Source organism: Toxoplasma gondii, chromosome IV, assembly GCF_000006565.2.
Source record: "Toxoplasma gondii ME49 chromosome IV, whole genome shotgun sequence".
Lineage (NCBI taxonomy): Eukaryota > Apicomplexa > Conoidasida > Eucoccidiorida > Sarcocystidae > Toxoplasma > Toxoplasma gondii.
Genome location: NC_031471.1, coordinates 1,217,087 through 1,240,929, shown reverse-complemented (window position 1 = coordinate 1,240,929; position 23,843 = coordinate 1,217,087). Strand labels below are relative to the sequence as shown.

Sequence of the window (23,843 nt, the reverse complement as noted above, 5' to 3'; positions counted from 1 at the left end):
ACTTCTCTACCCTGTAAAAAGACAGGATAGCTCTGGGGATTCAAGGCTTTCCTGCCTCGAAAATTTCGCGAGACCAGACACGTTTTTGACGCGGATAGTCATCTTCTTTGCTGTGAATCTGAGTGAGTGCCTTCTCGATCCAGCCGCCTGCGCCCACAGTGTGTCTACCACGAAAGCAAGCCGACAACCCTAGTAGTCTTCATCCCCAAAAGAGGTAAACCCTGCTTTCATTTGAGCCTTTCAGTTCTCAGAGCAGTACAAACATGGTTTCCCTCGTGTTTTCCATTTCCGGAGACGGGCTCGGAGCAAAGGATCTGAAGGACGCTATCGGAGAGTGGAAGCGATCGTTTGTGTCTCCCCGTTTAATTCCTCCTACGAGCACTGGGAAAGCAACAGTGAGCTGGCCCATCTGCCGACGGGTTCGAGTTTTTATACATCGCTACATCGACACGCTATTTTGCTTGCATTTTTCCTAGGAGGCAGGACCGCTCTGTGTCACACGTCATCTGAGTGACGTTTGATAGATCACTTCGGCTAGAAACGGGAACGGGGAGCTCCGTAATTTCCTCGTCGGTCGGTAGTGCCGTAGTGGCGCGGTTGTCGTTTGTGGGACCTTTGGCACGCGCTCGAGTAGTATGTAAGTGTGTGGTAAGTATTGATCCACTCTGAACCCGAATAAACGCCTAAACAATCACTTAGGCACGTGACTCCAAGCGAAATGCAAAAAGTAAGTGAAATATCCTGCCTGAAAATCGCGAGTTCCCGAGGTGAACGTGAATTTAGCGGCAACATACGCCGGCACCGCGCTGAACACAGGAACAGCAGCACACAAAAGAAGTCTTCCTTCCTCAGGCTGTGTGTAGGTCCTTGTGTGTTTTTCTTGGGAAACGCTGGATGTTGACTTTCAAGTGGCTTGGGAGTCTTCCAAGTGCAAGTGCGCGACGAAATGATAAATCTTCTTATTCATTCTGCCACGCAGGAATATCGCCTGACCCGTTCACACCCAGGCACGGCAACGCGTGAAAGTCCCAACACCACAGAATTTCAGACCCGCCTAGTCTTTTTCGCCTACCACGTCCATTTGCTTGTTGCTGGTGTGGACGGGTTTACGTATCCAAACGTCTACCGCGAGTGTTATGACCGTACCACACTCTTACCTGTAATTCAAGTAAAAAGAAGCGTATTATCAAGTAAAATGAAGTGTCTAAACATCACAGACTACTTTCAATTTTCACTGAACCTGGAGGGGTATAGTGTGCGGTGGTATAGCGATACTTCACCCACACTAGAGAAACAAGAGTATGTAGCTGGCCCACTCAGAAACGGTTTTTCGATTGATGTGGCTCTACGTCGCGCAGTTTCTATAAGAAAATTGTGCCACTGTTGCTGATCTGAGTGCAACATCATTTGACGATGGTCGGCTGCCTGATTGCCGACTGTACATTGCAGTCTTCACGCAATGCCAACGCTGGGGGAAATCATATCCTGCCTGGCCTACAGACAGGTGTATCACAATTTGTACATGACATCAACATACCAAGACCAAATGGGAAATAATTCACCAGGAACGCCTGGTGATGCAACCGGTCGTATAATCTTGGGAAGCCTTGTGCTTGACCGTTATCAGCAGTTTTTCATGTGACAGACAGCCTGCTTTTCTGCCCCTTCACAACCACAGTTGAGTGGCATTGGTAATTGCAAAAAGCATACTCTGGCACAATGTAGCAACAAGCACTAGTATGAGACCAGTGAGTTCATCTTGTGACATGACGAAAAAAACACACAGGGCAACGTATTGACACGTGGACACAGCCTCTTGCGGAGTCTTGTGGCCATGTAGCTATTGCCTTTCACGAAATCTGACGATCTGGAAACTGGAACGTGAATATGAACAAAATACTAGTTTGAAAAAGAGTGCAGTGGATGTGTGGAGCTATTGACACTAAACGACTTCCAATACATTCTGTTCCAAATTCGTCTGGATGTTGCTGCCAGTGTTGGCACTACGAGTGTTCCGTTGGAAGCCGTTGAAGACCTGAGTTGCTGTAACACCATTGTCAGCTAAGGAAAATGGTTCTGCTGATCTGGGACTATGTCAGCACGGACGTAGTGCGTACCCTCATTGGCGTTAAGGCTGGCTGTGTCCACATTCCGGGACATTTTTTTGAGTTCACTCGTCGTGTGAGCGTGAGCCTCCTTGTATGAGCTGTCGGCTGTCCCGACAGTGCTCGGCGTAGCACTGCTGTCAGCTAGCTCTCGAGTTGCTAATCATGTGAGATCGAAATATTTTTTCTCTTATCGCCTACAAGACGGTTTTTTCTGTCTGGACAAGTCACGCCACGTACTTGCATACGTTCTGCACCGTGCCCGCTGGCCTGTAGACTCTTTGGGTTGTCGTGAAGCAGGTCATACGGAAATAAAAGGAAGTCAGTCGGTTGTCAGCCCCACGAACGTTCTGTTTGGACGGTTGTGTCAAATCCATTCTCGTTAATTCGTGAACATTTTTGTCGTCTTGTACCCCGTTGTGCAGGGAGCTCGCTTTTTTCTGCCCTGCGGCCGATGGATGCTTGGAACTGCAACATAGTTTTGAAGGCTTTCCAAGTCTTCTCGTGCGTCACCTGCGTATACAGGAGGGTATCCCCTCTCACGATGAAAGGACATTGGTTTCGTGCGACGTCCGGGCTCGGAATCCTTTCTTTTTTCATGAGCATGGGAACAGAACGCGCGTACAGCCTATCTGCAGCGAGCTCTTTCCAATTAGGTGACCGCCCCGAAGACTCTGCATTCTCTCTGAAAATCTCGCCTCTTCGGGACCTATCGCACGACTTACGCCGCTTGGCTACATCTCCGTCGGTGCCAGCATACGTGACGAGAGTCCAGACCAGCAGAACAAATCCTGCGTCAGCAAACTTCCGGAGTTCAGACGATGAGCTGGCTCCGATTCTCCGAGGAATCTGCAATATCTCTGCCTTCAATCCTTGCGTCCCTGAAGCGCAGTGTGTGCCCACTGTCCCTGTGATTGGGGAAGCAGCGTGCATCTGCCCTCCAGGTTATGCTGGTGACGGTCGAGCCGCTGGTGAAGGATGCGTAGACATAAACGAGTGTGTTACAGGAAACAATGATTGTGACACGAGGACAACCGTTTGTGTCGATCTCCCGGGGTCGTACAAGTGTGAATGTAAACCCGGATTTCTAACAGCACCCAATGGACGGACGTGTCTGGATATTGATGAATGCCAGAGTCCTGCGCTGAATGACTGTAATCCAGTAACCATGACTTGCCACAATCTGGAAGGCACGTATCGGTGCGTGTGCAAGGACCCGCAGCAGATCATGGATCCCCTGACGAAACGTTGTAGAGACTTGAATGAATGCGAGGACATGAATGGAATAATGAATCCATGCGAACAACTGTGTTTTGACAGATTCGGAGGATTTGAATGCGGTTGCAGGGAAGGGTACAGGCTATCCAGGGATGGCGTATCTTGTGCAGATGTTGATGAATGTGCCGAGCCAACGCTTAACGCCTGTGACCCAGAAGGTGTTGTCTCACGTTGTCAGAATGAGATTGGTGGCTACAGATGCCTGTGCAATATTGCCCTGGGCTTTACTGACGGTCCAGATGGGATATCATGCGTCAACTTGGATGAGTGCGCTAGAGATCCGTATATCTGTGGGGGAGCACTTTCCTGTTGCAAAGATTTATTTCCTCCTCAGCGCTTTGCATGTACTGTTCCTCTTGACGACACACTCGGCCATACAGCTCCATTAGGGGGTGTTACGTCGCAGACTATTAATGCTGCCTTTGGATCATCTCCTCTAACAAGTTGGATTCCTGACTTTCTTGGAGTAGCAAATAGTGCAAGTCTGGCAACGCCCCGAGTTCTGGAGCAAACATCACCAAAACTAACATCGGGGGAGTCGAATCTCCTCAATCATTCTGGGGTGTCTCCAGACACACAGACCAAACGTTCTGACTCTCTTGCCGACCCACAGACAGATCGGTTTATTGAGCTAATCTCGGAAGAAACTGCGCTATATCGAGCAAACGGGGGAGCTATGGATTTCTTTTGTGTCATTGCTGGAAGTAGGACGAACGATGAGGTCCGTGAACAACTGGAAATTCTTCGATCTCTTGGTAACACCAACACCGCGGACCCGCAAGCTTCGCGCCGACTACAGTTACTTACCGCTCTGAAACCAGGATCCCCACATATCCCAGGTACGTCTAAATTTCCTGAAACTCAACGTTGCTTGACAAGCTAAAAGCGGCTCTGCACCTTAAACAGTTGCGACGAACAGTGTTTAGGATGGACGGTGCCCTCCCTGTTTCACACTAACCATGGAATCTGCAGTTGCAGTTAAACTATTCAAACATTGTTGTCAAAACTTACAGCTGAACTTGCACAAAATGATGGTCATGTGACTCCAACTGCCGTTTCGATGTGCTATAAACTGTAATACCGAGAAACTCCTTACAGCTTGAAAAAGAGCAGTCTTTCTTATCAACTTATATTAGCGTATTGGGACGCCCACTTGTGGACAAAACAAGCATAATAACATACACAGGGTTCGAAAATATTCGCTTTGGGTGTGTGTGTGTGTGGATAAAAAGATGCAGTCTTAGCTATTCGGCTGTTGGAGCAGGTTGAACGGGCATGCCTGACGCAGCACAGTGCCTATACTGAAGGTTGATAAATCAACTAATAACTACACAGTATTTCATTTGCTGAACGTGTTGCTCCAGTACCTTCTACAATATTTGCTTTGGTGGCGTTTCTTACACACCAGCATCCCAAGACTTCTCTCTGTTTTTTCAACCACGATAAAGTTTTTGTCTCTCTCTTGCCTTCGTGCTTTTTCCAACAGGTAGTCAGTTGGGTCCTATAGGTGGTTTAAGGTTCGCACGTGGCGCCACATGCCCAGCAGGCTTTCGCCTCGGAGGCGATTTGTATCGAGAGAAAGTTAGGAATAAAGTGAAGAATACGTTTGAATACTTGATTACAAGTAACATTCAGACTAACACCGACGGGACGCGGAAAGTTGTTGCTCCACAGGAAGTGGCTGCTGGCGTTTTGGGAAATACACACCTGGTCGCCGACGAAGCAATGAAGTGGTACAATGAACTCTCAAACATTCCGTCCTCTCTCGGTTCCGCTGTACAGCTAGGAAATGCAGCCGCAGATGCGGCAAGAGATGCTGCCCTGCAACAGCTCATGAGTAGTGGTGCGTAAACTCTGGAAGACCTAGCTCTCTCATACTCTGAAAAACAATGGAGAAGTGTGACTGCCTAGAGGGTCAAGCCTCGATCTACGCAGACAGTTGACTTTTCAGACTTGTTCTTTTCTCTGAGAATGTACCGCCCCTTGTTGATAAACAGGTACCCACGTTTGTGTCTCGGTGCTGTGAAAATTCGAGGGAATATTATGTAGTTCCTCGCCGTGTGCAGATGCCCATTTGCCCCGCACAGCTACACCTAGAGTCGTAGTACTCGGAATCTACCAACCGACGTGAGAGAAGTGCACGCAGGCGTATGTGGCAAAGACAGTGACTGCTTCTCCTCCTTGTCGAGAGGCAGTTCACTCATTTTCTTTGTCAGTAGTAAAATTTGGTTCTTCCGTCGTATCGCAGTGACATGCCGTTAGTGAAAGCGAGTTTGCATCGCTTAAAGATACGTGTCTCCGACGAAACTGTGGAAAAACTCATACATTTTTTTCTTCACAGAGTCTGCAACAAAACTACCACGGCAGAAGTTGCGTTCATTGAGCGCCAAACAAGATTCCTGTTTTCACCACAAGAGAGAGGAAATCCATTCAGGGTACCAGTACGTTTGCCAAAAACTAGCTCTAAGGTATCTGACAAATAGGTTAGATGACTTGGTCACCCTATTACCACATATTTTCTTCCCGAGAGAACATGCGTAGGGGCAACGGAAAACAAAGCGGGCAAGGCAGGTGGCAGCTCGGAAACGAAAGATTCAGCTGCATCTTTTTCTCGACCAGCAACCTTTGCCCTTCCTGACGCACGCGGTATTTTCCCGTCGGAAGGCTGCCCCGGTGACGGAGTGGCAGAGAACCAGGAGGACGAAAAAGGATGTAAACGTGGGGGATAAACGCGCTCGCGCGATACAGAAATACTGTAAATCTATTAGTGTCAGTACGACTAATTCAAAAGAAAAATATCAAGCCCGGTTTGAGACAATAACAATGAATTACGAACCGATGGGACATTCAGACGAAGAAACCGGATGATTTGTGTTTCCGTCATCCGTTACCCTCCACCACAGGGGAGTTTTTACGAAACAACCATCAGAAGAAACGAGGAAAGTTAATCAGAGAAGCTTTGCGACACTGTCGGAGAGCAGCACGGCAGCTGCCAAGCCGAGTGCGATAAGAGTGATTGTGTAGCTTCCTTCTGGAAAGTAGTCAGCCACCGACCAGTTCTCGTACGATCTGCGAGGAACAACACGAAACCAGAAATAACAGAAAGCCGCGACTTTGTGACTTCGAAAAAATGAAGGAGGACACAGTAGAATCTTTTAGCCCATTTATCTTGATGGCTTGAAATTCGTTATTCCAAAAAATTGCTCAGAATCTTGCCATCACGATACGTCTCCTTCCAAGTCTGCAACACACTACTCAAACCTGTGTGTTTCAACCCTACACATGCACGTACGCACACATCGACCGCTGAACATGTCACCGTATAGGTAGCAATGACGATGCGCGTGGAAGCTTGCACTTGCCGAACTTCTTCACAGAAAATGGAAATACCTTAGAAAAAGACTTTTCGTGAACCTCAGCAGGTGCCATTGGTGTATTGCTGTACACGACGTTGTATTCAAGTATCAAATCTGAAACCAAGAAGCAGAAGTCTGTTCAAGTCTATCGTGTGAGGGCTCTAGGGTGAAAACTCTTTTGAACTGAACACAGATATTTGCATGGAAACTCCGCAAGCTTTTCAAGGATTCCGACGTTGCCCCTCCTTACTTGCAGGCATCGTATCTTATTCCACCCCGGCGATGGAGGCCGAACTTGCGGAGAGTTTGCGTGCACGCGACCTCCGAAACCGACAGAGACCCGACGGTCCGATATTCGGGTGGATCTTTCGCGTTCATCACTGCGAAAAAGACATCCAGAGACAAACGACTTATCCAACATAAAAAAAGACAAGCACCTTTCTCCGCCGCGGAGGAACATCACACGTAAAGTTTTCGCTTGAAAGAAACCGGCTGAATCTTCGGTAGAGAATATCTCAAATGTACACATTTCATGGAAGTCCGTGCAAGGACATTTCTCTCAAGCAGCTGCTCTACACACATACGCACATATATATGCATATATCTTTATGCAGTTGTGTATATAAACATGTGTATCCTAGCCGACATGGATCTAAGCACATTGCTCAATTTGTTCAATTTCTAGTTTGTGGACACTTTTGTTTCACGGCACACGTCGTGTTTGACCTGCGTCTATGTTTGGAATTCGGAGACTGAAACACGTGCAATCTGAAAGCGGCCGAAGGCAACGGCTATACATGAAGGATATGATCCCATGGTCGAGAGCAAGACCATGTCTCTCTACCCTGCAAGCGCGGTAGCCGCACACGGTTCAAAACCAAACATCTTCCCCCAGATTGCGCGCGGCCACGCTTTTCTTCAACGGCTGGAATACGATCACAGTTTGTTGACAGAAATGGCTTCGGGTCAGACAACAGAAAACATGTTAAACAACCGTCACAGGAGGGCTGACACACGAGAAGAAGGGAAGTGGGAAGGGCAAGAACGTACATCCGTCGCCACAGAGCTTAGTAATCCGAGCTCTGTCACTCTCGTCACTTCGTGCAAATCCATGTCCTTCCAACTCAGGGTTATCGCGAATGCACTCGACAAGGTAGCCTATCCCGAGACAAAAGCGCAGACGAACGATGTCCTCTTCTGTTGCAGGGCCTTCCTTTCGATCGCGAACTGCACGATGAATCGCCTCCGAAATTCGATGATAAGCCGCTGACTTTTTGTCCTCCAGGTGAGAATTGCACTTGCTCCACGGGCTCGTGTAGCTCTCTGAGTGAAAAAAGGGAACACGAGGGGGGGGGGCGCTTGACTTTCCGCAGACTACAAACACCTCTTAATAATGCATGTAACACAGTGGCCACGGCGGGCTTTGTACGGCAGGCATGGTGACTTCGTTGTAAACACCCGTGATTGGGGGTTCGGAAGTCGTTTTTCGAGAGTAAATGCGATCTTCGTTCCAGAAACAGTAGGTTCAGTGGTAGTGACTCAAGGTATCTGTTCTGCATTCAGCAGCGGTCTCGGTCCAGGAGAGCTTCGGTTCCGCGTGGCCACACGAAGAACCGTCACACACGAAGGAAGAGGCACGAAACACAGCGTCGCAATTGAGAACGCGGGCGCAAGGACCTCGAGGAGCTGTCTGTCGCTAGACGGGCCCAAACGTTACGAGATAGAAACAAGTTAGACGACTCTGAGGAAACAACAACAGAGGAGAAAGGTCGCCCAATGCAGTCAGACGTCAGCGCCGAGGAATACCAGACTACATTTGATCTCCGCAGCTACGGAAATATGTGGAGACAACAATGCAAAGACGCTGACGCATTACGTGTCTTTTAATACATCTGAGCATGAACAATTGCGCGCATGTGCCTCCCTAGATATTTCCACCTATGTATGGCTACATACACATCCTTTTTAGAAAGAGGATGCTTGCACTACACGGAATGCATCAACACCGCATTTGCACATCTTCGGGCATCTTTTTCTGTGCTTCAGAAATTTCCAGTGCGAGATGCCCATAGCTATGGCACTGACCTCCTGTGATCGCGCTGAGAAGCAGGATGCAAAGAACTACAAACAGAAACATTTTTGGTTTTCGAGAATTCCCAATCCTTCCTTCAAGGCCACGCACTGAAACCGATGCCCTGTTACGGAGTGCACCTCGCAACATCACTTTGGAGGACGGGAGGAGGCGACGTCGATCATGGCCTCTTTGTTTTGCTTGCTTGGACGCTAGCAGAGGATTCAGCTACTAGCAGATGTACTATGTTTTACGAAATACACGAAACCACTTTATTTACAGACACGTGCATCTTCCTGCATGGAGAAATACGGCGAACTGACAACGTGCAAGTCGCATCCCAACAGAACTTTCTGCGCGTTTGGAACACGGGAACACTTGAGTTGTCACAGTAACGGTGGTATTTCTCGAGGGACGGAGAGGCTGACACCAGTTAAAGACAGTGCATAACGATGTCGTGAGGACGCCGAGAAGGAGAAGTCTCGTTTTCGGAAAGAAGTCTGCCGTTTTGGTCATATGCGAACGACGCAAGGGGCGTTTCTGTGCGTGTGTCGTGGCGCATGCATGGGTTCGTCAGGAAAGCGGGCGCGTGTCTCGTCAATTGCGGCAAATCTTGGCTTGTTGGCGAGTCTCAGCGATGGTCCTCAGGTCTCTCTTGCCGATCATCTATTTAACACACTTTATGTTTTTTAGGAAATGTGTAAATGAAAGCGAAGCAAAAAAGGTGACAGACTGGGTCTACATAGTAGAGTCAAAAGTTTGGGAACATAGTGACGGGATGCAACTGCTGGACTCGCTGCTGTCGTCCTAGCCGTTTGATGCGACGAAGCCTCTAATTCGTCGGGGAATTTGGAACCCAAAAATCTTTCCGACATGAAGAAAAACGAAGCCGAAGAATTCCGCCAAAGTCTTCCTAATATCGGATCATGCAAGTTTCTCCCTGCGGTCCGGGCCACGCCAGGCTCAGGACTGGTGTGTTGATTTGAGGACAAACTCTAACAGGACAAGCTCTACATTCAGATTTCCTCATCCTTCGCTTGCATTCAGAACGGACTCCACGCTCGCTTTTTCGCCAGAGTTACCGCTGTTGCTCCCTCTTTTTCGCCACTTTCGCTTCCACTCCTTCCGAGATTTTCTCCCAGAACTGACCAAAGAAAGACGGAGAGTGCGTGTTGTGTTTATGCATATACATATATATCTATATACGTGACAGTGTAGTGCACGATGCTATCAACAAAAAACCAGCTATACGTTTTGCTGAGTGCAACGGAGTATCTTTTCTTGTCATGTCTTTAGTTGCCTTTTCCACTTTCAAAACGAAATGTCCACGACATCTGCGTTTGCGAGTGCTACGTTCCCAATTATCTCTATACACGTCTCCCGATGTATTCACTCAAAAATATCTGTCCACACGTGAGGAGAGCATCTGAAGTGAAGCTCATGACGGACCTGCCGTTTTTTGCGAGGGAACGCTTTCGAGACCTCCAACCGCATGTTCCTCTGTGAATCATGTTATGGGTAGCGCGCGGCGTGTGCTGTGTGTTAATCGTAGGAGAGGTTTCTCTTCGCCTGTCTAGGACGGCAGGGCTTCTGGTGAGACCCTGCCACCATGTCGATCTGTTCGCGTACTGCGGGCTTGGCGCCTCGCGTGGGCGTTGCCAGTCTTTTGTCCGCGGGCAGGCGTTCAGCGCGAGACAAAACGGTCAGCGATTTGGCATGCTTCGAGGTCAGCAGTCGCGCTGTTCACTCTCGCGCCCAGACTCACCACGGAGACTCGCAAAAGTCAGAGACCACTCCCTCGTGGAGTGCTCATCGATCGAGTGTGCACACACCTCTTTCTGTGCCGCAAAACGCCCTCTCTCACTCCTGGCACACCGTCGCCGTGGTGGAAAAGATGAGCAGCACGCCTATTCGGCCCATGACGATCAAACGCCTGCTCCAGCTGGAACCTGCAAACGACGCCTCGCTCCTCAGAGGGTAACCGTTCCCCTCTCTCCACCTATGTATTCTGTATGTATGGTTGTGCTGATTTTTCTGGTGGTAGATACGTGCACGCCGCGCGTATATCTATCCGCTAGTACTTGCGCTGACTTCGTTACACATATATAAGTATAAATACATATGCACGTTTGTCTGACGAGGTCTGCAAGCGTTTGCGCATCGATCTGGGCTTCTGTGTAGATGGGGATTTATGACCTGTGGGGGTAGTTGTGTCGTTCTGACAAGCGCTGGGACAATTCGCGCAGCCACGACATGCGCGTGTATCCTGCGCAAGGGAGGTGTAGAAACGTGTGTCTCGACTTTGTGAGCTTTAATTCAGGGCTGAGTGGATTCGAGAAGAACTTCCAGTGCGTCTATCCCACCGGTTGTACGACTTCCACCGTCTGCCGTTTGTTGCGGTGACAAATCCTCTCGTCCACTCTGTGTACGAAACGTATCTGAAGACGTTTGACCGCATGAGGCGTCTTCCGCCTCTCAAAACGGTTGCCGACATGAATGCCTTTGTCCAGTAAGTGCTAAGAGACGCATAGAAACAAAAACTTACGAATCCCTGCGCGTATGCCCACGGTAAATCTACACATATGCAAACCGAATATCGCTTGTTGTGTGTGAACGCACAGTTGTTTATGGTAGCTGTAGCCTCCGCCCACGGGACTGCTTAGCGCAGGTGAAAGTGCTGGACTTCAATATCTTACGACACTGCGGTTATGTCACAGCGGTTGTGTTCCTGGAATACCTAGGATACTGAATATTACAAAAATCCAGTTATCAGGTACACACAAGGAAGTTTTTAGTGACTGCTGTTCACGGCCACCCCGCTGGACTCCTTAACACCGCTAAACGTGCCGGATTTCAATGTGTCACTCTAGGCGCAAATGACGCAATGGATGACAACTTTCTATTTTTCTCTATCCGTACTTGTCTGCTCATGCACGTAGAGCATGACACGAACACCAGAGACGCATACGTGCTGACTATATTCACCGTCTCGACTTTTTGTGACCATCTCTTCAGGCTTGTCGAGAAGGAGAGATCAACACATGATCGGACAGTTGACTTGATGGGGCAGGGAGTGCGGCAACTTCGTCGCATTTGCCGAGATGTCGATTTGAATTCCTTCTTAGAGAGATTCTTCTACTTTCGAATCGGCAGGCGGGTTATGATTGACCAGTTGGTTCACCTCCAGAGCAAACAGGTGAGCGGATGGAATCGTCCCTCAGCCGCAAAGGAACTTCGTCCAAGTTTCTCTCAAGCGCGATCCCCAAATCCGCCGAAACGCGTAACCGCGCTCTTGCATACATAGACCCATGCATGCGCGCGTCTTCAAGGATGTCCTCCCCTGTAGAATGCCCTTGCGTAGCAGCGGGTACCGACGCATGCACTGTTGCTCAATGCGGACTCTTTTCTAGCGTGACCATAGTGAGAAGTGGAGAGGGCTGCGTCTGCCAGAGTCGGTGGAAAGTCACTTTACTGTTCAAAGCGATCTGCGTTCAAGTAGGCGCTCATTTTCATTCACTTGCAGACAGGTGTGTGTTTCTCTGAAACTTGACGCACCTTTCTGCACGCAGAAAACGTGTATGCTAGAACGGGGGTGTGCACATGCACGCATGGCCGGCTGGAGGTGCGTGCGTCTTTATCTGTTACTTGCCCGATGCAACCTACGCTTAAGGCTGTAAACTTGGGTCACCAATCTCTCGATTCACGAACCTCCGTACATCTGAATAACCGATGGGAGCAGAGGCGTAGGGCCCGTCCCGCGGGTCGCGTTTCGATACCAGGCCGTCTGTTTCCCGGTCGCCGAAATGGTTGCTTGCAGGAAGGATGGCAAGGCATCATCCACTTGAACTGTCACGCCGCCAAAATCATCGAGCAGAGAAGCAAGGACGTGCGCGAGTCGTGTCGCCACTCTTACGGCCTCGCTCCCCGTGTTGTCATTTCAGGTGCGTTCTGTGCTCGGTCGGTTTCCAGTCTTATGATTAGACTTTTGTCGTCTTTTGTCGCGCGTTGTCGACCTCCAACCTGACGCGCTGACGCGGGTAAAAGGGAGTTTCCAGGCTGTTTGGTGATTCATGAAAGAGCTCTTTCCGTGACGTTCAAACGACATAACTCGGTCTCACGTCCTGGGGCTGCTCAGGAAGGCACATGCTCACTGCGCGGTCTTCCTGCAATGCCCGGAAGGGACAAGGTGCCTTCCACATGTCCACAAGACTCAGACAGACATCTGCGATCGTCTAATGGATGATGAACGAACGCACTCACTGTGTCAGTTCGTCTCCGCGTACCTCAGTGCCTATGCATTTGCACGTGTAGATGCATGGATAGGGATGCTTTTGTAATGAGGTACCAACTTTCAACTCTTAGCTTCTGGGGTCGAGGGTGATTGGTTCCGGCATGCAATGGAGGCGTCAATGAGGGCAGCGGTAGTGTGCTGGATTGCGTGGGGGGTTGCTCAGGAAACACCGACATGAAATTCGCAACGATTCCTGACCATCTGGCTCTGATTGTCACGGAGGTTTTGAAGAACGCACTTCGCGCGACGGTGGAGTTCCACACGATGGGAAATTCTCTCGTCGATGCCACAACACGAGGTGAGAGAGCTGTCACACGGATTCATCCTATTCTTGGAATTCTTTTCAACCTAGCTCCTCTTCTCTCGAGTGTTCTCTCCTGCTCTCGCGCCCTCTTCCCCGAGCGTTTCTCCCTCGTCTCCAAGGCGTGAGCAGGAATGTGCTCCAGACACTCGTCAATTTCAGTGCGTCAAGTGGTCTCGTGTAGCTTACCGCCAGGTCGTTCCGCCTGCTGCGGGAAAGGGAAGAACCGTTTTCGAGAACTGAGGAGGGGCGAGAGTTTTCCGTTTGCATGCTCCGCGTGCGTATCGATGCGGCGACGCGAGCCCCTGTGGGTTAAGGCGTTTGTCATTGCGCGTCTCTGGAGATACCTGCAATGTCAACTGCTGTGGACGCGTGCATCTACTCGGACAGTCTGGTCTCAGTCTGCTGATTAGTAATGCTGCGGAGCATTATTTGGGAGCAACGGATGAACCAGCACACGTATTTATCCTTACGTGCCAGGCCTGATCCAGGAAGACGAAGACCTGCCTGAAGTGAAAGTCGAGGTCTACAAGGGAAAACGAGAAGTCGTCATCAAAATCTCCGACAAAGGTACGTGCAACTATCTAACTGAACTCGTGATTCTGTGTCGATTCCGATGCCCATATGTACCCTGTCGCGGCAAAAATTCCATACGTTTCGGCGTGTACGAAACACAACCATGTGGCACTTTAAACACAGACATTCACACGCGTTTCGATCTATCTATATGCATACATATGCGTGCATACATGGCTTGTTGCATGCGTTGGGGTGCTGATTAGACTGTCTTGACTATGAGTCGTTTTTCGGTCATCACTGTTGATCGCGGATCTGAGCTGGAATTCAAAGGTGCTGAAATTTTGATTGCTTGAGCACTCGTCTTTTTCCAGCTGCGAAATCTCTGCTCCTTCGTGGAGGCAACGCTCTGAATCGCTGCCGGCACCACGATATTTCTTTTCCGATTGTGTCTTGAATTCTAATTAGAAGCAAGTATGTGTGCTTAGGTATGATGCTTTTTGCAGCTGTCGACTCAGTGTCGCTCCTCGACCTATGTGCTTTCCCTGTAGGCGGCGGCGTTCCTCCTCCAAAGCTGCAGGACATTTGGAGCTTTGGGTACGGTTTTAGACTGTGTAGTTGCACAGTTCCCATTTGTCCTGTCTCTTGGAGCAGTCGTAGCAAATACATGTGGTTTTATCTTCTGTAGTAAAGACATGTCAGGCGACGATCTAAATCTATTGCATATGAATACCGGTTCGTCACCGAGGAGTTCAGGCAAATCAAAAAAACCTTTTCCCCCGCAGAGTTGTCGCTGAAGTGCTGGATCTATTCGTCACAGAACCAGTGGCATCTTCTCTTCTTCGTAGCTCATCAAAAGTAGTTTATCTGTTTCTGTGTGAGTTTTATTGAGTACTCACATACACAGATACATACACACGTACAAACCCCATCCACGCATACATACATGTATAGGTGCGCATAAATATATCTTTGCGCAGGAGAAGAATGCATGTGGAAAGGACCTTCTTCCGCGGCTGTAGACGGTCGTTCTCTGCTTGGTTTTGAGCAGAGTCTCAAGGGGTAGAAATGAGTTGTCGCAAAAAAGACAGACACATGTATGCAGATGCCACCACGAGGAGATTCCTTCTTTCCGCTATGAAGAACCCCTGAAAACTCTCCATCAGATGTGGCATTCGCTTTCAGGAAGACCACAGAAAAAAGTGTAGTCCATTCCTTCGTTTCTCGCCTCTTGCAAACTGGGGAAGCTAGGGTCGATATACAGCCCATGGCTAATTTCACAGATCAACCACCGAAGCCACTCGGCATGAATCCATCGAGTTTGATAAAATACACGAAGACCGTGTAGATTTCGATTAATATTCTCTGTGGATTTTCAGGTACAGCACCGTGGGAGACAGCAACACGAAGATGCAAGAGAATTCTTCTGGCCTCGGCGAAAACTTCATTCGCTCCGATATGGCTGGCTATGGTTAGTCCAATAAAACGTATTTCCGATTCAGAGAACAAGACGACATTGAAGATTCATTTGTCCAGCGGTAAAGACGTGTACAGGCAAAGAGGTTGTAGACATCCACGCATGTGTGGATGTTTATCTTCCGGAGCCCCCTGTCAAACTCCGGTAGTGACTGCGTTTTCAACGGCGGTATGAGAAAAAGAATGGAGAGAGACAAGGCGTAGGACGATAAGGCAGACAGAAAGCGAAGGAAATCTAATATATAGCTCCGTTCAGGGAAATCAAAAGAGCTTATTGATTTTTGAAACGTGAATCGATCACTTGGCCAACACGATCCGGTATCGAGAGAGGGATGAAGATCATGGGAGGAAAACCGAGGGAAAGCAAGTGCGAAGACATCACGTGGCTATCTTTCCGTATGCATGCAAACGCTGAGACAGCTCACTCGTAGCTGTGTCGGACTGCGTTGTGAGAGAAAAAAACATGGAATTGGCGTATATATGCGTTTGAGCGTATGTGTGTTTTGTGTAAACTGCCCAAAGTCCTTTGATTCAAGCAAGGCGGGGTCCGTCTCTTTCGAATTTATTGAAGTGGAGCTGTCTCGGTTTGTGTTTCGATCCGCTTGAACCGGCAAGTGGTGTGTGGTCACATCCGGCGACGTGGAATTTTTCGTTCCGCAAAAACACTGCTTTGCGCGAATGTGCCGTGTTTGAACAGGCTTCGGTCTTCCGCTGGCGCGGGCGTTCGCTCGCTATTTCGGAGGAGACATTCACGTTCAGGTGTGAATTCGACAGATGAGTAAAGCAACGTGTTTTCTTTGCGGCAGTGCGCGAAATAGATTCACAGATATACTCGGTGTTCAATAGAACTTTCCTCCGGTGGATTATTTGTTCTGCATCTTTTCTTATCTTGCCTTTTATAGTCCGCGTTACACTAACTTTGCATAGCTTCTACTTGCATTTAAATGCTTCGAACAACCTTGCAGGTGTAGACACGGCAGGTAATGCTCCTTTTTTCTTATCCTCGTTTGTTAATGATGGGTAACATATGCATTTGTTAGGGTTCAACGTATATCTCGAGATGTCATAGCAGGACGGGTCATGCATCCTACGTTGCATGATACAGTATCAGGCACCGCAACGGCATACGAGAAAGCAAAGTGCTCTCTGCTGCGAGGAAGAACTCGACTTTCGTGCAAGACCCTGCATAGGCAATTCCCACCGCGAATTCGGGGTACATATGCATGGTTATGTTGTTTGTGAGCAATGTGCTTTTCGTAGAAGCCTTTTTTGATTTGGTCTTGTTCTGCCCGTGTTGTCTCAGTCGCATTTCGGCATCGGAACAGACGTGTACATCACGTTGAATCATATCGGAGATAAAGAAGAGGCATTGTACTACGAGGAGCGCCCCGAACTGCGTTTGGAACACAAAGCGCCAGGCTAGGCGAAGAAGGAGGGGAGAAATTTGCGTCTGAAGTACTTGCTGAAGTCGCCCGCGAGAGTCATCGTGGCCAGACGTGTGTCCTACATTTTTTCTTGGCGGAGCGGCTTACGGGACGGCATTGCTGCGTTTGACATTTATTCAGAAAAACATTTTCTAAATGGCTCTATCTCGCCTTTTACGGGACGCTCACTACTCGTCATTCTACAGAGAACGAGCAACGCTTTTATCAGGGCCGGGGCCTTCCTTTGTTTCAAGTCTGACAGCCGTATGCTCACGTCGGCGGAATGTCTGTGTAGTGCCGCGCTTTTCATGCTTACTACTTGTCATTCTGTTAAGGGCGATAAGTCCTCTTCTCCGTTTACAACAGGGGTTGCCTGTTTTTTAGTCCGTCATGTGATCACATCTGTGAATGACGATTTTTGAACTCGTGACCGGTGTTGTTTCAAGTTAACGCGGTGTGAGATCGCCCAGGATGTGCACCGAAAGACGAGCAGCGTCTTGCTTGAAGTAAAAGCGAAAGTTGCGTTGTGAAGCTTTCACCCAAGCAACAATCACGCTTTTCGGAACAGTGGTTTGATATCTTCGCATACATTCACATGTTGTCTGCTTTCCGCGGAGAGCGTTCTAGCGACGCAGACAGTGTCTTGCGATGCCGACAAGTGTGTCCACCTTAACCTGTATCAAATCACAGGTATCCTGGTTTATTGGCGTACTGTGTGTGTAGGAGTATGGCCATGCATCATGTACATGCACTTGAGTACGCGCAAATTTGTACCGCCAGTAGCGGTGGAGCGGTCGATATCGGGACGGCGTTAGGGGTGAGTCTCTGTGGGGCACAGCTGGCTTTTTCCTCCTGCTGGCTTTCATCGGAAGCAGAGATCGAGTTTACTAGGTGACATCGAGAAAAGAATTTTGCCGATTCACGACACCGTGTCTGAGTCTTTTTTTGTAGAAAAACCCTAGTCGGAAAACAGTTGAAAGATCGCCCTCCAATGACGTAAACGGAGGCGTTCTCCGTTCCTCAGCACCGAATAGTCACTCTGTTGTCTGTACAGATCCAATTTTTCCGTCGATGCGGCAGAATAAAACGATAAGATCCACATGCATATATTTCAGTCTGTAGTTACATGTCTAACTATTTATTCGTAACGAATATAATATATATACGTGCAGATGCACACATTTATGTTGACAAAACTTCAGCACTGGAAAGTGTAACATGTGCAACTGGCCAGCCTCTACTTCCAGAACTGTGCGGGAGCTTCGGAACAGGCAGTTTTATTACTTTTGACCTCATGGCATCAATTCTTGTGTGTCTGCTGTACGTCTTTGAAGCGTTTGTGCTGAATATGACTCAAAATCTTCAACTCTGTCTCAACATTCCTTGACCTTGGTTACGCTCTTTCCGCTGCTTGACACCGCATCTATCGCTCGATCCTCGTCTTCAGCCTGCCGTTGCTGCAGGCGTGCGATTGTTTCCGCAATTCCACTTTTTGCAACACGTCTTGTGTCTCTCTCGTCCTTTGACGCTTCTCTGATTTGCATCCTTCCACGCCGCCCTACTCATTGTTGTTTTTGTCGGGACCTCTGCACTGGTCGTTTGGCGTGCACTGGTCTTATCAGGAAACCATCTCTGCATGTTTCTCATTAGAGTACAGAAAAGACACGCTCCTATCACTCTGATGCCGTCTGAAGAACCACAACGGTCTCACGTGTGCGGGACTTCCGGGACTTGGCCCTTCCTCGTCAGTTCCGGTGACTTTATCAACCCAGCATTACACGAAAGAATGGTGCCTTTCGCTTTAGAGCACACATTTAGCTTTTCGCGAAGCCTTTCCCTCTTCCTCGTTTTTTGACTCTTTCATTGCGCCACCGCTGTCCGAATATCCCCTTTCCTCAACGAGGATTGCTGGCCATTTTTCCTACGCGGACAATCAACGACCCAGAGTAACCGAAGTAGTAGTCGAGGCTGCTCAATAGTTGACTCATTCCCCGAGGATGTATCCAGTTTTTGTTCTGTCGAAACGGTAAAGGCACCAAAAATGGAAAAATTGAAAAATGATAACAGACTCGCATGTCGACGAGGATCTCAGCAGCGGATAAGCCGTCCTTTCAAGTAGCTGCGTTCTGCTTTTTCTCACGTCAGCTACGCACGCGCATGCGTGGCGTCTCTCTGACTTGGGAGGTCAGTACGGTCCTTGTTTGCATTTTCTCTGAGTTTCCTTTTGGCTTTTCTTTTGAACAAGTCGTGAGCATGCGTCTGCTCACTCCTTGCTTGACTCTCGTCGCTCCACGCTTCTACCGCCGTGTTACGAGTTTTCACGATTGCGTCGTCCGCGTGCTGTCCGCGCTGCTCTAGCGTGTGAAAGCGAGAACCCGAGCCGCCATTTTTTGAAACTGGAGAAGCCAACTGCTCATTTTTTCGCGGCCTCGAGAACTCCCCGAACTCTTCAATTCGAGGGTTGACAGTTTCCCCCGTCCTTTCGTCTTTTTGCTGCCGTGCGGACTCCCGCGTCGCCATCCGTACCTTGGCGTCTTGTGTCTTTGTCCGTTACCCCCCTGACTCTCTCGTTCCCTATTCCTTTTCTGTCCGCATACTTGCATTTTCTCCGCACTGAAAGTAGCTTATCCCTGAGCTGTTTCGAACTTTCCTCTCTTCGTCGCCCCTCAACTGTTCGTTTCCCTGCTCACCGCAATTCGTCCGTGTACACAAAAGTCAGCCCGTAATCCCGACGCTTATGTCCACGCTCCTGAATGCCTACCTACAGAATGCACATCTAAGGACAATGCGCGACCCTTTCCTGTAGGAAGAGTTTGGCCGCAGCCTGGCTAGAGTGTGCCTGTACCCTTTTACTATCGCTGTTAGCATCTTCAGAGTCTTACCCCTCAGTTAGAGTTAAGGAGCCCTTTGTTTACAACGGTTTGTTTGAGGGTCCCTGGCGTCGCTCTTTGTGTCTTTCCTCACTTTCCAGACGCGATCATGAGTCAGCCTTTCGGGGAGTTTGGCGACAACCTCTCGTTTTACGGCTCGGCCTCGTACTCGAGTGGCCCTGCTACGAACAGTGGCGAGTCCTTCGGGATGATTTCCCTGGACCCGAGCAACCCGGCGGCCGAGTGTGCGCCGCCGCGGAAGTCGGGGTCCTCGAGCTTGCAGAACTCGATTTTCGGGAAGATGTTCGACACAAAGGGAAGCAACCCGGCTTTCGCCTCCACGCGCAGCTCGTCCGCTTTCAGCTCCTTCGGGGACAAGAGCTGGAATCCCCTTAAGCCTCCGCGGGGGTCGATGGACAACGTCGCTGCAGCGCTCGCTCAGGCGACTGGAAGGAGCAGCTTCTCAGGCGAGAATGGCGGCGGCAATGTGCAGGAAGAGCAAGGTTTGCTGGCTTCGGGCATGTCTGCGGTCAAAGACGGAGCAAACCGCATTCTCGGCAGCGCTCACAGCGTCGTCGCCGCTACCACCCAGTCCGTTTCGGACTCTCCTCTCTCCACACAACACCTCCTTCTCTTTGGCCTCGTGGCTGGCGTTGGCGTGCTCTTCATGTGCCTCGCCTTTCTCACACTGCCCTTGCTCGTCTTCGCTCCCTCCAAGTTTGCTCTCCTCTTCACAATGGGTTCCGTCTGCTTTATGGTCAGCCTCGCCTTTCTCCGCGGCGTCAAGGCTCTCGTCTCGCATCTCTCCGAAACTGCAAGGTGAGTAGGATTTCCTCCTCAAACGTCGACTCGTGGTTTTGTTCTGCATCGGACCATCGGGCGGCCCTCCTGTTTTTCAAGTTCCATTCGCACAACCCAAAGAACCACATCTCGAAAGCTTTTTGAGTATCTCACACGCATGCGTTTTCCTGCGTGTGTGTATACGGTGGGGGCTGGGGCACGTACCTTTTTGTGTGCGTGTGGAGGTGTGTGTAGAGAACCGCGTGGATGAGTACACTCTCTTTTCGCCTTTATTCTTTCCACCCAGACTTCGCATATGCATTAGTGGTAAATGGAGAACACCTTGGAGGGTTTTCATCCCTTATTTTGCTGTGTTGCTTGCATGTGCTCCACTGCTCTGCCATTGGGCTCTCCTGTCTGGGCCGTTGTAGGATCCGTCATCTGGCGTCCGAAGAGCAGCCCTGTCTTAAAATATTCGAAAGAGAGAATTGCGATTTTGTGAAGATGAATACTGACAGCTGTCCCTCAGTACATAGAACAGTTGGGTATGGCATTCCTTGTATTAGCAAGGAACTCGTGATCGTATTTTACATTTTTCCGTGTTTCTCTATGGACGTTCCCCTTTATCATAGTTGTTTGTTGACATCTGGCTACGACTTCGTTTTTCAATCCTGTCTCCTCTCAGTCTCGCAAATAACTTGTGCGGCTGTGTTGGCCCTCATGTGGGCTATCGTCCCCACCGGTTCCCTTCCATCTTATTCTCCATCTCCCGGAGCTGAGACACAGCGAGTCCGTCGCTGCGGGACGGCGACCGCCCGCTTCTTGAATGACTGCGTTATGCGTGTGGCGTCCTGTTTGTCGTTTCGTAGGCTTCCTTTCACGGTCGCTTATGGCCTGTCTCTCGTCCTCACTCTCTACGCGACACTGTGGGCGAAGTCTTACGTCCTGACTCTGATTTTCTCGGTCGTGCAAATGGTGGCTCTCGCCTCGTTTTTGGTGTCGTACATTCCCGGTGGAAAACACATGCTGAAGTTCATTGGGGGAGCTGTGTGGCAGATGATAAGGAAGGCATGCAATTGCAAGGACGCGAGAGATATTCAGTTGCCTTTGTAGAGTCAACGCGTTTTGGAAGAGCGCCTTCCACTCTATACAGGAACTCTTCAGACAGAAGGAGTCACGTTTTGCGGGTCTTCTCCAGATGGTTCAGGGACCACTCGTTCGGTTTTCATGAACGGAGTTCTTACCTGAGCAATATCGTGTAATCGACACGACGCATGACTCGGAGCTCCGAATTTGCGGCGGACGAGCATGTCTGTGGGCCGGTATATCAATGCACTGTCTTCACACACACTTCGGAGTTCACTTCTACCCGTATCTGCTATTCCTGTAACTACACATGTGCATGCGTATGGGTAAGCGTGTCTACGCATGCGTTTGCCTATCGTGTGGACGCAGATGCTGACCAGGAGAGCATTTTACGGTTGCGCACACGCGCCCAATGATGGTGTGGTACATGTAGTCGCGCAGCTAGGGAGACGCCCAAAGCTCCGACCTTTGCGCGAGCTGTTGAGGCAGAGGAAGGGATCAGCATATGTTTTTTCTCACGCGTCCCCTGCGATGGTTCTCTGTCTGGTGGCGACATCTAAACGCAAACACCTTTGTCCGAAGGAGGAGATGTCATGTCAAAAGCTGTTTTCCCTTTTACTGAAGAGGTCACCCATATTGGCCTTTTTACAGTTTTTGTGAACGCTAGGGAGCTTCTGATACTGCAGGAGGATACCGTTTTTTCTGTACATGGAGCTGCCATCGAATCGTGCCTGTACGTCTTGAGAAAACCGTGGAACTTTGCTTCAATCTTGCCACTTGGGCCATTGATATGACGACATTCGAGAAGTTAACTCTGGGCAGGGACGCTAGGCCAGGACATACACATATGTATGCAGAAAGATGTAATGAACTGTGGGGCGTTTTCTGTTGGTGAAAACGCGTTGCCGGCTGGCAGACATGCGCACTCGATCCATTCCTTTTTGCAGCCTTACTGCCGAACTAATGTCTTACGCTTTCGAACGCCCAGTGCGGGAACCGGACTGGTCTCTCTGATATGTGGGTTGCTACGGTCTGTATACCAGTTCGTGCACTTACGCCTACGTATATATGTAGAATATGCGTGTGCATGCGGGGTACTGGTTGGTGTGCGAGTGGCAAGGCTCGTGCTTGTGTGTGGCGAGTACGCGTGTTTCAAGTAGCCTCGGCAGTGGCCTCAGTATTTTCAGGTATCATCTTGTGTCCAAATGCTGTCCACTGAAGATTCCGTTTCGGGTCTCGATAGGGCTTCTAGTACCATGCGCCGTCCTTGGCAAACCGGACTGTCTGACCCAGAGGATAGAGAATACAGGCTTCTGAAACTGTTCACTTTAGACACCCTTATGCTACCACAACAGCAACGCACAACCGAATTCTCTCAGTTTCCCGGGAAATGCATCGGCCTCTTACTATGGAAAACTGAAGAGAAAGCTTTAAAACTGTATGTGACGAACGACCTGGAAATACATAGCGCTCCTTGGTCGAATTTGAGGAGAGACAGCAATATTTTCTGAAATCGCTAGAAGAGCAGTTGTACGAGTGTATTAACTACGTGTCCGCCCGTGTAGAGATACACCCGGAGTTAGGGGTGGGCTTTTCTTGACGGCTAACGGAATCAGTTAACCCACTCTCACGTTGAAGCGTGAGAGTATTTCTTTGAATTCACCGACGCTGTTGAGCCGTTTACTACGTGCACATGTAGTTGCGGTAATACATGCACATACTACGTTTGCAATATGTGTAGCACAGGCGTCCCATATAGCATATCGAAATGCGAGCTTCTTTTGAACTTGGCTGGTGTTCAACTAACAAAAGGATGAGAGTAACGTATTTTTTTTCTCTCCAAACTCTTCCAGGTGTGTCCGCCAGGCCAGCCTTGTCCTATGTAGATTCTGGTCAGACGCCCTCGACTGCGCTCCGTGACACGAGTATGTACAGGAACATGATGGCGATGAGCTACGCAAGTCGTGCAAACGCTTCTCGAGTTCGTTTTTCTCCTACTCAAACAATGTTCTGTGCGAAGACAAGGTGCAAGAGCGAGGAGAACGATTGTTGTTCTACTACACCTTCAATGTCACGTAGACGGTGGACGGCCCGCCTTAGCATCAAGCGGCCCGGAACACCCGTGCACGACGCATATTTGAAAATGGTACACAAACTATAGCTTTTGTGACCCTTTTCTTTTCCACGCTACTGAGGAAAAATCGAGAGGATGTCCTCCAAACGATGAGCAATTTCTCAACTCTTTTCTCGCAGTTGCGCAGTCTGTGAGACGTCTCGATGCCGCCATCG

General features: G+C 49.4%; 5 protein-coding genes across 5 annotated transcripts; 4 read left to right on the top strand and 1 right to left on the bottom strand.

The window, feature by feature from the left end:
- The first annotated feature begins 2,290 nt into the window (after nucleotides 1–2,290).
- TGME49_318540 (calcium binding egf domain-containing protein) lies at nucleotides 2,291–5,751 on the top strand. The gene is made up of 2 exons (XM_002369752.2): nucleotides 2,291–4,222; nucleotides 4,870–5,751. Exons 1-2 carry the CDS (start codon nucleotides 2,560–2,562, stop codon nucleotides 5,232–5,234), a joined length of 2,028 nt encoding a protein of 675 aa, XP_002369793.2. The 5' UTR covers nucleotides 2,291–2,559; the 3' UTR covers nucleotides 5,235–5,751.
- Nucleotides 5,661–9,312, bottom strand: TGME49_318550 (hypothetical protein). The gene is made up of 4 exons (XM_002369753.2): nucleotides 8,825–9,312; nucleotides 7,790–8,062; nucleotides 6,990–7,119; nucleotides 5,661–6,452 (listed from the first exon to the last, which is right to left on the bottom strand). The coding sequence occupies exons 1-4, from the start codon at nucleotides 8,958–8,960 to the stop codon at nucleotides 6,332–6,334; spliced, it is 660 nt and encodes a 219-aa protein (XP_002369794.1). The 5' UTR covers nucleotides 8,961–9,312; the 3' UTR covers nucleotides 5,661–6,331.
- Nucleotides 9,313–9,503: 191 nt separating this feature from the next.
- On the top strand, nucleotides 9,504–17,805 carry TGME49_318560 (ATPase/histidine kinase/DNA gyrase B/HSP90 domain-containing protein). Its single transcript, XM_018782931.1, has 11 exons — nucleotides 9,504–9,975; nucleotides 10,363–10,787; nucleotides 11,131–11,319; nucleotides 11,826–12,006; nucleotides 12,628–12,751; nucleotides 13,265–13,399; nucleotides 13,883–13,972; nucleotides 14,470–14,515; nucleotides 15,298–15,389; nucleotides 16,092–16,153; nucleotides 16,698–17,805. The coding sequence occupies exons 2-11, from the start codon at nucleotides 10,420–10,422 to the stop codon at nucleotides 16,815–16,817; spliced, it is 1,407 nt and encodes a 468-aa protein (XP_018638005.1). The 5' UTR covers nucleotides 9,504–9,975; nucleotides 10,363–10,419; the 3' UTR covers nucleotides 16,818–17,805.
- A 1,200-nt stretch (nucleotides 17,806–19,005) lies between these two features.
- Nucleotides 19,006–21,722, top strand: TGME49_318570 (SFT2 family protein). The gene is made up of 2 exons (XM_002369755.2): nucleotides 19,006–20,507; nucleotides 21,338–21,722. The coding sequence occupies exons 1-2, from the start codon at nucleotides 19,798–19,800 to the stop codon at nucleotides 21,579–21,581; spliced, it is 954 nt and encodes a 317-aa protein (XP_002369796.1). The 5' UTR covers nucleotides 19,006–19,797; the 3' UTR covers nucleotides 21,582–21,722.
- A 139-nt stretch (nucleotides 21,723–21,861) lies between these two features.
- Nucleotides 21,862–23,715, top strand: TGME49_318575 (hypothetical protein; the record flags this gene model as incomplete). Its single annotated transcript, XM_018782932.1, has 2 exons — nucleotides 21,862–22,287; nucleotides 23,408–23,715. The coding sequence occupies exons 1-2, from the start codon at nucleotides 22,263–22,265 to the stop codon at nucleotides 23,713–23,715; spliced, it is 333 nt and encodes a 110-aa protein (XP_018638006.1). The 5' UTR covers nucleotides 21,862–22,262.
- Nucleotides 23,716–23,843: the final 128 nt, after the last annotated feature.